The 15,533-nt window shown below is 49.5% G+C and overlaps 1 protein-coding gene across 3 annotated transcripts in view; it reads left to right on the plus strand.

Annotated features, from left to right (window-relative positions):
- The window catches only part of SLC12A6 (solute carrier family 12 member 6), a 3,180,404-nt gene that overhangs the window by 795,478 nt on the left and 2,369,393 nt on the right, over positions 1 to 15,533 (plus strand). For all 3 annotated transcript variants that reach the window (XM_069633764.1, XM_069633765.1, XM_069633766.1), the window contains 2 exons: positions 5,135 to 5,281; positions 5,563 to 5,617. In XM_069633764.1, coding sequence (XP_069489865.1) covers positions 5,135 to 5,281; positions 5,563 to 5,617 — 202 coding nt within the window. The remainder of the gene's footprint in view (positions 1 to 5,134; positions 5,282 to 5,562; positions 5,618 to 15,533) is intronic.

The raw sequence follows: 15,533 nt of genomic DNA on the forward strand, positions 1-15,533 counted from the left end.
CCATGTGTCCAAATCAGCAACTAGTTTCTGGTATGTCTCTCCATTGCAGTTGTTTCTGCCCAAGACAAAGACGCACTTCTGTTGTTTACTATCTGTGTTCACGAAGGTCTTAGAGCCCTCGTCGGGATGTACTTGTCCCTGGTTTCCTGCCCTCTCATAGGATTCCTCACCAGCTGCGGCATCCTCCTTCGCACAACCAATCCCTTGATACCACTGTAGAGTAGTCAACCCGGTCCTCCTTCCCCTTTTCCGAAGTTCCTCATCAAAATTCCCCTCTGAGCTATTATGCAGGCCAATGTCTACTCCTTGCTTCTGCAACCACATCCTCGCCCTCCTGTAGGCCAACAATGCTTATATTATTGAGCCTCGCCCTGCTCTCAACATCCTCCAGCCTGTTAACCAGGGTTCTCATGTGTTCCTGGAGCTCTTTCATCTGTTCCAGTAGGGTGGCCATTGCACCAGATGTTTTGGCAATACAAGTATCGTGATCATTCACCTTATGAGAGGTTGAGCATCACCTTATGAGAGGTTGAGCAGGTCCTGTCATAGTGACACATCCAACCTCCCCTCTCTTCTGTGCCGCAATCGTCTCCAGTACACCCTCATCTGGGTCGTCGCTTTGGTTCGCCCGCATTGTGTCTGAGACTTCCAAGTCCACCCTCGTGGGAGGAGGGGATTGTTTATGTGGGGGGTTGCTCTGTGTGAACTTGTTCATCTTGGTCGGTTTATGATGCAGGCACAATGTACTGAGCATGGCTATAATTGTGGCAGCTGCCAGTGACCAGTTTCCCCTTCAGATGTCAGCGTTCTAGTCTTTACAGGTCAGTAACACCAGGGTATGCCACCAATGCCTACAGTGATGTGTGGGCTCCTCACTGTCCCTCTCCCAGGAGCCTGTTCCCAAGAAGCAACCCACCATCCACATCGGTTGCCTCAATGCAATCTGCTGAGCACTAGCATACCTTCCCCTTCTCTCCTCCTGGCCCAGCTTCATGTCGTCTGCTCAGATCGTTGGCAGCGCATCCTTTCAGGCCGCTTCCCAGCCAATAATCTGGACCTGTTCCGGGACGTCGGCCAAATTTGACTGAGACGTACATGGTTCATGGCCAGATCTGTCACAAGTTTTGACACTCTCCTCCCTGATGGCTACAAGATCCTGTCCACGCCCATATCCAACCGTCCAGGTGGGGGTATGACCTTGATACCTGAGTGGATCCCTGCCTCTAGCATTCCTATGCAGATCTACTCCTCCTTTGAATGCCTGGTCTGCAAGCTCTCCCTCTCTCCTGGCCGTTCTCACTGTGGCTACTATCTACCGGCCACCTGGTCAGGTAACCTCCTTCCTCTCCGAGTGGGCGGACCTCTCCTCCTCCTCCTGGCCTCGACCACTCAACTCCTCCTCCTCAGAGACCTCAACATACACCTGGATGCTTCCTGTCCCCCCTCTGGACTCTTTCGCAACCTCTGTGATTCTTTCTCTCTCTCTCTCTTCTTCCCTCTCGCCTGACTCACTCTGCAGGGCACACCCTGAATGTTCAGACCTCCCCCTCTCTAACCCTCTTGCCGTTCCTCTCGCCTGGAGTGACCACTTTGTCTCTCTCTCTCTCTCCGACTCTCTCTCCCTCCCTCTCCCTCCCTCTCTCTCCCTCTCTCTCCCTCTCTCTCCCTCTCTCCCTCTCTCTCCCTCTCTCTCCCCCTCTCTCCCGCTCTCTCCCCCTCTCTCCCTCTCCCCTGCACGCCGAGCCAACCCCTGCACTGCCATCCCCCTTTCACGGTCATCCGACCCATGAAGCGTGTGTCAGCTGAGGCTTTTGCTGCCACTTTCTCTCCCCCTCCTGCACCTCTGGCTGACTTGCATCCTGACATGGCCCTTTAAAACTTCCATTCTTCTATCCCTGACAATCTTGATGTACTTGCCCCTGTCATTAGGATCTGCTTGAAGCCCAAAGCCAAGTGCAACTCTTGGTACGACTCAGACCCCGTCACCCTTAAACGCAAGTGTAGGGTGGCTGAGAGGAAATGGTGGGCATCTTGTACAAACTGTGACAAACTTGTCTGCCGCTGCCCCAAAGGCAGTACCGACTCTCTGTCCACGCTAAGAGGAGAGCTCACATCCAAGCCTGTGTCTCTGCGGCATCTAACAACTTGGCCGAACTCTTTAAAAATCTGCAAGGAGATGGCCAATCCTGCTGCAGTCTCTGCATCTCATGTCCCCTCCCAGGCCCTCTGCATGGCTTTGGCTTCACATTTTATCTCAAAAACCCAGGACATCCTTTCCACCCTCTCCTCTGCTCCTCCTTCCTCTACTTTCTCCTCTACCTCTGACCTTCCTGCGGCTGCCTCTCCTCCCTTCTCTTCCTTTCCTCTGTTCACCCCTGAAGAGGTTTCTAGACAAGTCTGATCTATGAAAGTCTCGTCAAAACAGGTTCTTCCCTGTTCATCCAAAACCATCAACGACCACATTGACACCCTCGCTCCAGCCTTGGCTGACTTCTACAACCACTTGTTTGCCTCGGGACCCTTCCCCCTTGCTCCCCCCAAAGCACTCTTGTGCACCCACCTTTTAAGAAACCCTCAACCGACCCCTCCTGTCCACCTATCGCCCGATCTCCATTACTCTTTTTCTGGGCAAACTCTTGGAAAAGCGGACCATCTCCAGGCTTGACCTTGACACTGAATCTGTTGGTTGTCTCCATGACCATCATTCTGGCTTTAGAGCGGACAGAAGCATGAAAACTGCTCTCCTGAACATCCGTAAAGACCTCCTCATACCTTGATAATAACAACCCTTCTGTCCACCTCCTACTCGATCTCTCTTCTGGTTTTGATACTGTCAACCATGCCATCCTGCTCAACCGGCTCAGTGATAACCTGGGTATCACTGATCAGGCCCGGGCCTGGCTGACCTCCTTTCTTTCTGACCGACCTTCCCAACTTGGATCCTTCTTTTACTCTATCTCTCTACCCGTTGTGTTCCCCAGGGATCTGATTTTTCTCCTTGGCTGTTCAACCAATACCTGGCTCCTGTCGCCCACCGCATAGCTGCTCTCTGCCCTAACTTCCAGTACTATGCGGATGACACTCACTTTCAGGCTCCCCTCTACCGAGTCTTCTGACTAACTCATCCCGGATTGTCTGTCCACAATCCAAGAGTGGTGTGCCGCCAATTATCTCTGCCTTAATGCCAGTAAGACTGAGATCCTCCTCATCGGCTCACCAGCACCTTTCTTTCCTGTCGCTCTATGGCCGCCGACTCTGGGCCCTCTTCCTGCTCCCTTCTGTGAGGCTAAGAACCTCGGTGTCATCTTCGACTCCACACTCTGCTTTTCTCCTCACATCTGACATCTCTTAAGAAGTCAAACTACCAGCTACACCCCCTCAGAGGTATTCTTCCTTTCCTCACTTCCCCCCAGAAGCTCACTATCTCTAGAGCTCTGGTTCTCTCTAGGCTGGACTAATGCAACAGCCTTTTTCTGAATCTGCCTGCTTCTACTCTCCGTCCTCCTCAACTCATCCAGAACAGGACTGCGAGACTTATCCTTGGCCTCAAGGCCAAGGATCGTATCTCTCCAGCTCTGAAATCTCTCCATTGGCTCCCAGTGGCGGCAGGGATCACGTTCAAGACCCTCTGCATTGTCCACAAGGCTTTCTGGGGCCTGGGAGCGCAATACCTCCAACTCTCTATGGAAATATCTTCCTACTCGAGCTCTTCGGTCCTCCACCGCCAACTTCCTGAGGGTCAGTCGCTTCTCCAAGCAACGAGTTGGGGGCAGATCTTTCTTCGGCTGGTGCCTCCGTCTGGAACAGCCTCCCTGCCTCTCTGAAACTCGAGCAGAACCATCTCTGGTTCCGGAAGCACCACAAGACCTTCCTCTTTGATTCTGCCTTCTCTCTTCCTCTCTCCTGCTGATCTCCTGTCTGATACATGCACTGGTTACCTGGCTACCCTCTGAATTCAGGCCAAGGTCCCTTGCCTGTCCAGCTACATACCCGCACTACCTCCTGGCACCCCCTGCACTTGTGGTCTATATCTGTTACCCTACAGTCCCCTTTCCTGCACTTATTAGACACCTTTTGTCTGCACTTCTAACAACCGCGCTTGCCACCTGTTGGGTGCACTACTTGTGTTGATTCCTTGTCCTGCACTTGTCCATCCTCCCGCCATCCTCCCCTGCACTTCTCCCCTCCCTGCTTCCCTGCACTTGCGCGATCTCAATGTCACTAGGCTTAGTAAGATCATTGTTTTCTGTCCTCCCTCTGTTTCACCTCCTTTGCCTTGTCGCGCCTTGAAACACTTGTGTATAGGCACGTTATAAATGCCATATCTTATCATACATCAGCCCTTCCGTGCAGGGGGGAGAGTACCTCCTCTCCACGTTCATGTCTCCCTTATTCCGATGTACCAGCCTTCCTCACCACCACAATATAGTGCCCCAGAGGTTAGCATGCCACCCGGTTCCTCTGTATCCTCTGTTAAGTATCTACAGCGGAAGGGTCATTTCCAGTATCATTGGGTCTACGAGGCGCTAAGCCGGATCACATCCAAGCAGCTCGGTTTCCTGGCAACACCCCTAAGGAATTGAAGTCTTAAATGATGAAGCCTAACATTAAGTATGAGAGTCTAGAACAGATCCACACTAAAATAATTATACTAATTACATTTAACAGTTTTATGGCTTCAAATCTGTGAATATGTGACTAAAGGATAATATTTAACACAATTCCTTATTCAGACAGGCAAAGAAAATAAACTCTAAAGATGGTTCTTTCTCTAATGGATATTGTGGGAGGCCGGTCGACTTATTGGCATCTCATTATAGACATTACAAGGTTAATGTCTGTTTTCAGTTTTAATTTTCTTCTTAAAGAGGAATGTCTGTATCCAAGCAGTAAATGTTATGTATAATTTGAATTTTTAACTGAGGTCATGGTGCATAACTACTGTTACAGGTAAGTAATGTATTTACACTACTGTTGCTTCTTCCTTCCCATGCAAAATATTCTGCAGAGTAAACATATGAGGAAAATACACATGCAAGAAGTGTTACAGGCAACTAGGTTTTCCTTTTTTAGATTGAAGGTATTGTTCCTCTCTAAAGAGTTTGACAGCCATTTAATATCTCTCCTCCTGCAGACTCCGAGAATGGGAACATTTATGGGTGTATACCTCCCTTGTCTACAGAACATTTTTGGAGTCATCCTCTTCCTACGTCTTACCTGGGTGGTCGGAACAGCAGGAGTGTTGCAGGCTTTCATCATAGTGTTCATCTGCTGCTGTTGTGTAAGTGTGGACATAGGATTGAGAAATTAAATGTGGAAAATACACAGCCCATCATTTCTATTAGATGTCCTGCAGGGACAATGGAATACACTTCAATATTCTCCCTGTTTTACTGCATGCTATTAATAAAAAGTGTCAGTTGCAAAAAGTGTTGTGCTGCTTTGATTGGACTCATTAGTAAGTTGAGAGTAATATTACCCCAGTGCTGCAGAATTCTCATGTGGCATGGGCTGTTGCTGGGGCATCAGTTTAATTTAATCATGCTGTCCTCTTCTTTCCAGACGCTGCTCACGGCCATTTCCATGAGTGCCATAGCAACCAATGGAGTTGTACCAGGTGAGCTGTCATTTCAATGTAAAGAAGCTGCAGGCTGCTGCTGCAGGTGCAGTTTATCCTGCTTTGCTCTAGCTCAGATGCATACTACGAACACTAGCTCTTGCTCCAGGGTGTTCTCCTAAGACGTGCAGCTCTTGCAATTTGCCCCTATTCTGTTTGATGACTGTAACACAATGAGAAATGGGGTTTGAGAAGTTAAGGGTGAAACTTGATAACATCTGAATGGTCTGCATGTAAGCAGAAGGCACAAATGGCAATCTGGATAATCCTTTGGTCTTCATCTCCTTTGCACGTTCTGCGTATTGACCAAATGCCAGTCCACTGCGAAGGATAGTTGCAACATCACTCATGGCCGCTCTCTGCTCTTGTAAGTTGGGAAAGTGGTCTAGCCCAAGGCCTTTTTTGTCCTGCTGGTTGGATCAAGGCTAAAACTAGAATCTCTGTCAAGGTAACATTTGAAATGTTGTAAAGGCCAGGTGAGCTCACTGGTTGGTATGGACTGTGAGTTTACCCTCAAAGCACCACCTGAACATAATATGAAATACCTTTTTGTTTGTGGTGTCCCATTGTTGCTGTACACTTTCTCAATGTACCTATTCTGTGTCCCAAAATGAACCTAGTATTTTGTGTTAATCAACAGTACCTTAAAGAAAGGTTAACAATTTATTGTGGCAATTTTTTTCTGAAAGGCAAAGATTTAGGTCTTTTTAGTTTTGGCTGGAGGCATGAGCCACGAGTGACCAGCTGTTGTGGGAACGTTCATGATAGAGGGGATCGATAGAACAAAGTACCATAGTAAACATCATTTTTACCTTTTTCGACAACTGGTTAAGAACATCAGTTACTTGCTGCTGAGGTTTACATCAGTGCTTTTTCCAGCAATATTTGTGGTGGGTTCAGACTCCATAGCCCTTATGCATCACCTGGCTAGGGAACATGGTCAAGACGCATGCATTGAGGACGTGAATTGTATGGGCTCCCACTAATATCCTATATAAGATCCTATATGCTGTAACACGCTGCGATTTGGATGACTCCAAAGACGACCTGCATTGTATCACAGCCTAGACGAACCGTTGAAAGTTTGTCTGACGAAAATCGGAGCTTGGAAACGGAACGAGGTGAAAGGACCTTGAGGACGCAGACCCAAGATGGCGGCTGGGTTTCGCTAATGAGAGAGAATGAACAGCTACCCCGGCTGCCACAGCCGGACAGGAGGCTTTCGGTGTGATTGCTGGGGTGAACCTGGCTTGGGCGGTGCACGACGGGTTGCCCGAGAACTGATGCTGGTGTTGAGCCACAGCCGAGGACGCGGACCAATGGGGAACGAGTGGAAGACAGCTGTGCTACCCCCCTCCTGATCCGTTCTAGGAGTGACAGCGCTGGGGACCTGAGAGCCAGAACAGCGTGCTGGGCGGAATGAACCCAGACTGCTGGAAAAGGAGGTGAAGGTACTTGTGTGAAAATTGGTGACAGGGATGATACAGGGCTTGTGCAGGGTGTGGCAAGAGCTGTAGAGACAGCTGATAACTGTAGGCCATGAGCACACTGCCTTAGAAGAGGTTCCTACTGCCCTCCATACGCAAATAAAGTGCCCTCCCTCAGAGTGACTGATGTGGGACACAGACTCCACCGATTAAGTACAACAACACACCAGGCAGTCAACCTGATCACATTTGGAACTGACCTTTGGCACTGCATTGAAATTTATAATGTGGCGTACCTCCATTGACACCTTTGGCACGTTTTCCCATCTCCCTGGTGCTGTTACCTATGGTAGCTAATAGGTGGCTTGCAAAGAGACGGCCCTGATTGCGTAAAGGTGCAATGGTGCCCTGATGTGTTGGGGGAGGGGTGGGGGGGGTGGTCACTCAGTGCATAACAGAAGTTCACCAGGAGATTGGCGATACGCTCCTGGGATTGAGACCTGCACTCCTGGTTGCTTCACATTTGGCTACAGACTAAGTTACTCAGTCACCTAAACTGTTGCTGCACTGCACCCATACGTGCACTACTATATTGTACTGCTGGAGGTGCTGTGTCCCTTCATTGCTGGGCACCCATTGCCATGTTTCCAACTAATAATAAACACAAAGGCTCTATTATGGAATCCTTTGCCAACCAATGGAAACCACAGGCACCCAACCCCGCCACAGAGGAAACACAGGTTGGGGCCCAGGAGTCGCAGGTGGACTTACAGGAAGACAAAGTACTGGCAGAAATTGCAGCCCTGAGATCCTCGCTCAAGAATAAAAATAGAAGCTGTAGAAGTGGACGTGCAACTCCTCCACCAGGATGTGCGATCCTTGCCAGAGAGAGAGAGAGAGAGACAGCAGAATTGTTGCTAAAAAAAAAAAAAAACTGCCCCCACCACGGACGACCTAGTTTCCCGGATAGACGCTGCAGTCTAGGAATGCTCAACTGGAACGGTGGGCAGAGTACTCGGAGGGACGGACCCGTAGGAATAATGTGCGAGTACTAGGGATTCCGGAAGGTGATGAGGAACAGGACTCAACAGCCTACAAAGGAAACGTACAGCTACAGTAAGCAGGCCCTGGTAAACTATCGCCGGGGTTTGCAGTAGAACGAGCGCACCAATCTCTTCAAAAGAGACCCCCCGCCCGGATCATATCCCTGGCCCATTATTGCACGAATATTGAATTTCAGAGACCGGGAGGTGATGCTCAAGTTTTAAAGAGTGGGGGGGGGCGAATGCAAAGGGACACCTTTAACATCGCTATATATCCTGATTACACCCCTCTGCTACAGCAGCAGATACATTTGTATCATGCAAAGCTTCGCCAACTAGAACTTAAGTATATGCTTTTGTATCCAGCAAGGCTAAAGGTACTGTGAGGCCGCAAAGCCCTTTTTTCTTTTTTTTATATTTATTATTATTATTTTTTTTTTTAGTACAGAGGCCATGGCTATGTGGATGGAGCATAATACCTTAGAACCCATAGGAGACTTTGCAGATTGTAGTGAGGATGCGAAGCTGGGCGCCCGCAGAATGTATATTTGCTGCAGGAATAAGATAAAGAGGATATTGGGTTGATGGACACACTAACATGACTTTGCATTTATTGCAGTGTTTACCGTTATGCTAAACTGGCATTAGTGGGGGCTGGCAATGTCGCCCACTGGGTGGTACTTGGACTACCCCTGACCGGATGGACAGTGTGCTTCGAATTGTCACTATAACCTGGTACCGGATTACTCTGGCGTGCTTGGAGGGTGCTGGGATGTCTGAACTGAGTTACTCTGTTGGGCACTGTTTTTACCCCACGTTTAGGGGTCCATTATTTTGTTTGTTGTATCCACTGTATGGCAAGGGGTTTGTAACACAACTCGTATGTACGAGGAGATTGGTGTGGGGAAAAACATGCCACCCTTTACTACTGCAGTTGTTTTGCATGGGATGGACACGGATGAGAGAACACAAGGCGGCTGGCGGAGTACTCAGAAGTGGCCAACACCCTGCTACGACTGCCCTAAATGAAGTGGTCTCTGACTTAGAGCTGGCAGATGTCTGGAGGGAAATACACCCAGGCGTTGGGGGATATTCATTTTACTCATCACCGCACAGGCTCCACACTAGAATCAACTACATATTTGTAGGAGTGGGACAGCTCGCTGAAATGATTGATGCAGAATATGCAGGTTGGATGATGTCCGAGCATTCCCCCGTGATGGTCACATGGAATAACTGTACGCCTAGACCTCCCATCCCTACTTGGCGAATGCCTGCAGTAGTTCTGTCTGACCTCCTCTTTAGGGAAGAACTTAAAGCAATATTGGTCATATACCTGGATGACAACGTAGGGGACGTGAATAGTTGGGGGGATAATATGAGAAGCCCTGAAAGTGGTGATTACAGGAGAAGTTATGACTGGTGCAGAGGATGTACACAGGAAGTTGAGGGAAGACCTGGAAGTACTGGAAGGGAAAATAGCTATCCTTGAGAATCAGGGCTTGGGTATGCAGACGGCAGAGGGATAATTTAAGGAGATGCAATCCCAATGTACACTGGCATGGGAGAGGCTGGAGAAATTTGATTTTGGCACCCGAACGGCACAGATACATGCAGAAGGTGATAGTCGGGGAAATTGCTGGCGTGGTTATGTAGAAAGAAACAAGCTAGACCCTTGACAACGCTTCTACATGGCGAATGGAGTGCACCGTGGAGAGCCCAAGTGGCGATTAACAGTAATTTTGCAACATATTAGGCTTATTTGTATAGACATTACTTGTGCATCCCCACCGGGGACATGGTCGAGCTACTTGCACAGATTAAACTCCCAAAACTTACTAGTGGCCAGAAAGACTTACTGGATTCTCCCCTAACTGCGGAATAGTTGGGGGAAGCGATCACATCCTTCTCTCGTGGGCAAAACTCTGGGAATCGACAGCCTCCCGGCAGGATTCTACAAAACATACCGCGCCGCCTTGACCCCAACGCTACTTAAGGTCTTCGAGGAGGCTTTTGACAAAGGTATAGTTCCACCCAGCATGTGAGAAACACTGGTGGTGCCTATCCTTAAACCTGGGAAACCTGTGGCGTACTGCAACTCCCACCTTCCTCTGCCCATGCTAAACTAAGATGTTAAAATACTGACCACTGTATTAGCCGTATGCCTCCGCACATGTATCTCTTCATTGATGCAAACTGACCAAAACGGGTTTGTACCTGGCTGAAACACCACACAGAACTTACGTAGGCTACAGCACATTACCGATCAAACTAACACCCGTACTGAGCATTACATTGTGGCTTCACTGGATGAGGGATTAAAGCCTTTCATTCTGTATCCTGGGAGTGGATAATTGTGGCATTACCGAACTTTGAGTTCGGGAAGAGATTCATTCGATGGGTGAAACTCCTGCACACTTCTCAACGGTTACAGTATGATCTGACAGGCAGATATCTGGACAGTGGGATATACAAAGAGGAACATGACAGGGATGCCCACTTTCACCCATGCTTTGTCTTAACATTGGAACCTTTGGCAGTATATTTAAGACAGGAATATCTGGAGGCCGGTATCAAAATTGGTGGAACCACACACCTAATATCGTTGTACGCGGACAATGTCTTGCTTTATATGTGCGAACTGCATCACAATCTTCTGATGATATAAGATGTCCTAGGCCACTTTGCCAGACTGTCTGGAATGTGCTTTAATAAACAGAAGTCTTGCCTTTTCGAACTGCCAGGATTGCTGATTGTGAGTATAGTGCCTTTACCGGGATGGGAACTGAAATGGGAGCCATACTCCTTCAAATATCAGAGAATACATATAGCACATTCACCAAAAGTAATGCACACACTCAACACGGGCAGGGTTGTGGAGGGTATGAAGAAGTCAGTAACATTCTGGGCTAGGTTACCCCTCTCCCTTATGGGCAGGATCGTCACCAAGATGATTGTTCTCCCTAGATTTTTGTACAGTTTTACCAATGTTCATTTCTACATTAATGCCAATTTTTTGCCAGAACTTGACGTCCTGCTTCAAAAACATCTTGTGGGGCACGAAAAGGCATAGATTCGCAACAAATGTCCTATTTCGAAGGGATTGTGTCCTCCGACGTATTCCTCATCTTAGATATCTCCTTCCAGCTCTGCTGGCCTCGGAAAATGTTTTCACTAGAGGGCGCTGCGCGTCGACGTCCTTCGAGTCGATGTCCCTCGACAGCCGCCGTATCGACGTTCGACGTCATCCTGCCTATAAAGGCCGCACGCAGCGTCCGTTGCTCAGTTCCGTTTTTCCGCGCTTACTCAGTACCTCGGAATACCGTTGCTCAGTTCTTAGTCAGATTAATCCTATTTACCTCGAGTTATTCGATCCGTACTCGATGGCTTCCTCGTCGGAACCGACAACTCCTCGATCCGGCTTCAAAAAATGTCGAGATTGTGGGAAAAAGATGTCGTTGACCGATCCTCACAGAATTTGTCTGTGGTGCTTGGGAGCTGAACCACCATTGTTCGGAATGCGAGGACTGTATGTCCATGACAGCTAAGGCCCTGAAGGAGCGTAGGGGGAAGCTGGAGAAAGGTAAGACTTTTAAAGCTTCTTCTTCGTCGACGAAGTCGAGACATTCGTCTCCTCGTCACCATTCGCGCTCCAGGTCTCGGAGTGGGTCTCATCACTCCTCGAGATCGAAGCACTCGAAGATGAGACGTCGAAGATCCCCTTCTCCGTCTTCCTCTGTTTCGCCAAAAAGAATCCCTTGCCCCACGAAACATAGTTCCCGGGCTGAATGGGAGGAATTCCGAAAGAATATGATGAGCGTCTTCGAGAAAGCGGCCTCGACCCCCTCGAAGACTGCCGAGAGCGATGCTCTGGTCGAAAGACCCGAAGGTCAAAAACGCCGCAAGTCGCAGTACCCGGCGAAAGAAACCTCTCGAGCGCGTTTCGAACCCTCGAGCAGGACTATGACCTCCAAACCTTCCTCGAAGGTTCCGTCGACGCCGTCGACGAAGGTTCCGTCGAAGTCGATGTCTTCGACGCCGTTGTCGAGGGGACCTTCGACACACGGGTCTGTCGACTCGACGCCGGCCTCGACACCGGCGTCGACGCCAAGAAAAGTCACGGTTACCACACATCCAGTGACTATCCCCAGGCCCTCGACGTCGATGGCGTCGATATTGTCGAGTAGAATTCCAATTCTGTCGAGGTCCTCGAGGCCTCCACCTCTGTTTTCGACGCCACGCTCGAAGCCTTCGACGTCGGCGTCGACGACATCGACGCTTTCGAGGCCAATAATGACAAGTTCGGCACCCTCTGCCTTGGAAATGGGATTTACTCCCTTTATGAGTTCAGAACAATTGAGAACTATATCCTCAATTTTAGAAGAGGGTGAATTGTCTGAACAAGACACATTTGAGTTACAGGGACCTGTAACCCCAGTTAGAGAGGAATTTTCCTCTGAAGAGCGCAGATTAAAGGATCTTCATGATTCTTTACATGAGGCAAGTGGGTTAGACACTTCCCCTGAGGTGGAGTTTGCTAAGCCAGACCTGGGGGAGCATGCTGAAACCCCCTACAGAGCCTTAATGGCCAGGATTACAGAGTTCATGGGGTGGTCTGCACCTTCACAATCTTTCCAACAAGATGACCTCACGGATATTCTTGACAAAGGCCCACAAGAGGATCCTGTGGTGCCCTTTCATAAAGCTCTTCAGAGAAAGATCATGACAAACTGGGAAACCCCAGATGTAATACCAGCAGTAAATAAAAAACTGTCTACAAAGTACAGGGTATCTTCCACAGACCCAGAGTTTTTGTCTAAACACCCATCCCCAGAAAGTCTGGTGGTACAAGCAGCATCCTCTACCGATGTCAAGACGGCTTATCCTACAGTCCCACAGGACAGGGACGATAAAAAATATGATGCTATGGCAAAGAAAGTCTTTTCAGCATGTAGCATGGCGTTAGTCTGTTAATGCTACTTGCACCCTTGCTAGGTTCAGCCATACACTTTGGGAGTGTGCTTCTACAGCGGCTGACTGCATCCCGGAGGGAGAAGAAAGGGATGCGTTCCTGAATATTATACAGGACGGTAAAGACGCTATGTGCGAATCCCTCCAGACGGGCATTGATTCGGCTGACAGTATCAGCAGAGCAATGGCGGCAAGTACATCAACCAGGAGATTCGCTTGGTTGAGAAAGTCGGGTTTTGCCCCAGATGTGCAAGCCAGGCTCTTGAACATGCCATTCGATGGCTCTTCTTTGTTCGGGAAAAAGGCGGATGACAGTTTAGAGAAACTGCAAACTTCAAAAGCTGCAGCAAAATCCCTAGGAGCTGCAATCCGTCAGACTCCTTTTCGTCCCACTGGAACCTCTGCGAGGGGCAAGTCCTTTCGCTTCTACTCCGCATTCGGAAGAGGTAGAGGACGACCGGCTCAAAGGGGTCAAAGAAGAACTACCCGAGGTGGACGAGGTAGATATTCTAAAGCCGCAGCAACAGCAGGTGCCTCTTTACCATCGGCATCTGCATCAGCCGCCCCAAAACCACTCTGAGGACTCCCCTCACAGGACACCTGTAGGAGGCAGGTTGACTCAACATCTGACGGTATGGCAGGCTATCACGTCAGATGCTTGGGCATTGGAAACAGTCGACCAAGGTTACTGCCTGCCTTTCCTACGTATACCTCAGAGTCATCCACCGGGGATCAGCTCTCAAAAAGCTCCAGATCCGCTCCTCTTGCAGGAAATTTTGGACCTGCTAGAGAAAGGTGCCATAGAACCGGTACCTGTAGCGGAGAGGAACAAGGGCTGGTACTCCCCTTACTTTCTCATTCCGAAGAAAGACGGAGGACTGAGACCCATCTTGGACTTGCGAGAATTGAACAAATTCCTCAGAAAAGACAAATTCAAGATGGTCACTCTTTCTCAGATCCTCCAGGCCCTTCAGTTCCAGGACTGGTTGGTATCTCTGGACCTTCAGGACGCTTATTTCCATGTGCCTATCCATCTCAAACACAGGAAATACCTGAGGTTCGCAATTGGCAACTCTCACTATCAATTTCGAGTGCTGCCATTTGGGCTGACCTCCGCCCCGAGGGTCTTCACCAAGTTAATGTCGGTAGTGGCTGCAAGTCTGAGGAGGGAAGGGATTCACGTCTACCCTTACCTGGACGATTGGCTGATCAGGGCTGTTTTTCCGGAACAAGCTCAGATCCAGCTAAATCACGTGTGCCACTTCCTTCACAGACTGGGCTTCTCCCTCAATTTAAAGAAGTCACAAATGATACCATCGCAGAGACTCCAGTTCATAGGAGCGATCCTGGATACTTCCCTGGGAAAAGCCTCGCCACCAGAGGTGAGGGCTCAAGATATTCTACAGATGGTTACCAAGTTCCAGCATGCCCAACGTCTCCCAGCCTTCGACTTTTTGAGGTTGCTAGGCCTCATGGCATCCTGCATTTTCCTTGTGCCAGAGGCTCGCCTGAGAATGAGATCCCTCCAGTGGGCACTGAGGACTCAGTGGTCACAATTCTCAGGGAGAATGACAGATCTTCTTCAGGTTCCCGGCAGGGTGGCTCGAGACCTTCAGTGGTGGGCCTGTCAGGAGAACATTCTGAAAGGAGAACAGTTTTGGCAACCCTGGCCGGAGATAACAGTAGTCACGGATGCCTCACTCACGGGGTGGGGAGCCCACGCCAACGACTTGACAATCAGCGGTCGTTGGTCTCCATCGGAGTCCAGACTACACATCAACCTGTTAGAGCTGAGAGCCATCAGACTTGCGCTGAAGGCTTTCCTGCCAGCTGTACAAGGGAAGAACGTCCTGGTAATGACGGACAACACGGTGGCCATGCATTACCTCAACAAAAGAGGAGGCGTAGGATCACTACCCCTGTGCAGAGAGGCGATGCAGCTCTGGTTTTGGGCAATCCAAGAAGGAATCTCTCTATCGGCAGTTCACCTAGCCGGAGAGAAGAACTTGACAGCGGACGCTCTGAGCAGGCAGAACACAGTCTCCCACGAGTGGGAGCTAGCTCAGGAAGTCCTTCAAGAGATCTTCGCCCTTTGGGGAACCCCTCAGGTAGATCTGTTCGCCACCAGCCTAAACAGGAAATGCGACCTGTTCTGCTCAAGGGAATTTCCTCCGAGAGGAGCTCTGGGAGATGGGTTCATAGTGGACTGGGAGTTTCCGCTTCTGTACGCGTTCCCACCGGTCCCTGTCATTCCTCAAATGATCAGGAGGTTGAGAAGATTCCGGCGAACCATGATCCTAATTGCCCCGGATTGGGCCAGGAGAACGTGGTACCCGGACCTTCTAGACTTGTCCATCTGCCCTCCAATTCGACTTCCACTCAGAGAGAACCTACTCTCACAGAAGGGAGGTCGGGTTCTCCATCCAGACATCAAAACCCTCAACCTTCACGCTTGGCTTCTGAACGGCTGAGGTA

The sequence above is a fragment of the Ambystoma mexicanum genome, chromosome 13, assembly GCF_040938575.1.
Source record: "Ambystoma mexicanum isolate Mex_15411 chromosome 13, UKY_AmexF1_1, whole genome shotgun sequence".
NCBI classification, from domain to species: domain Eukaryota; kingdom Metazoa; phylum Chordata; class Amphibia; order Caudata; family Ambystomatidae; genus Ambystoma; species Ambystoma mexicanum.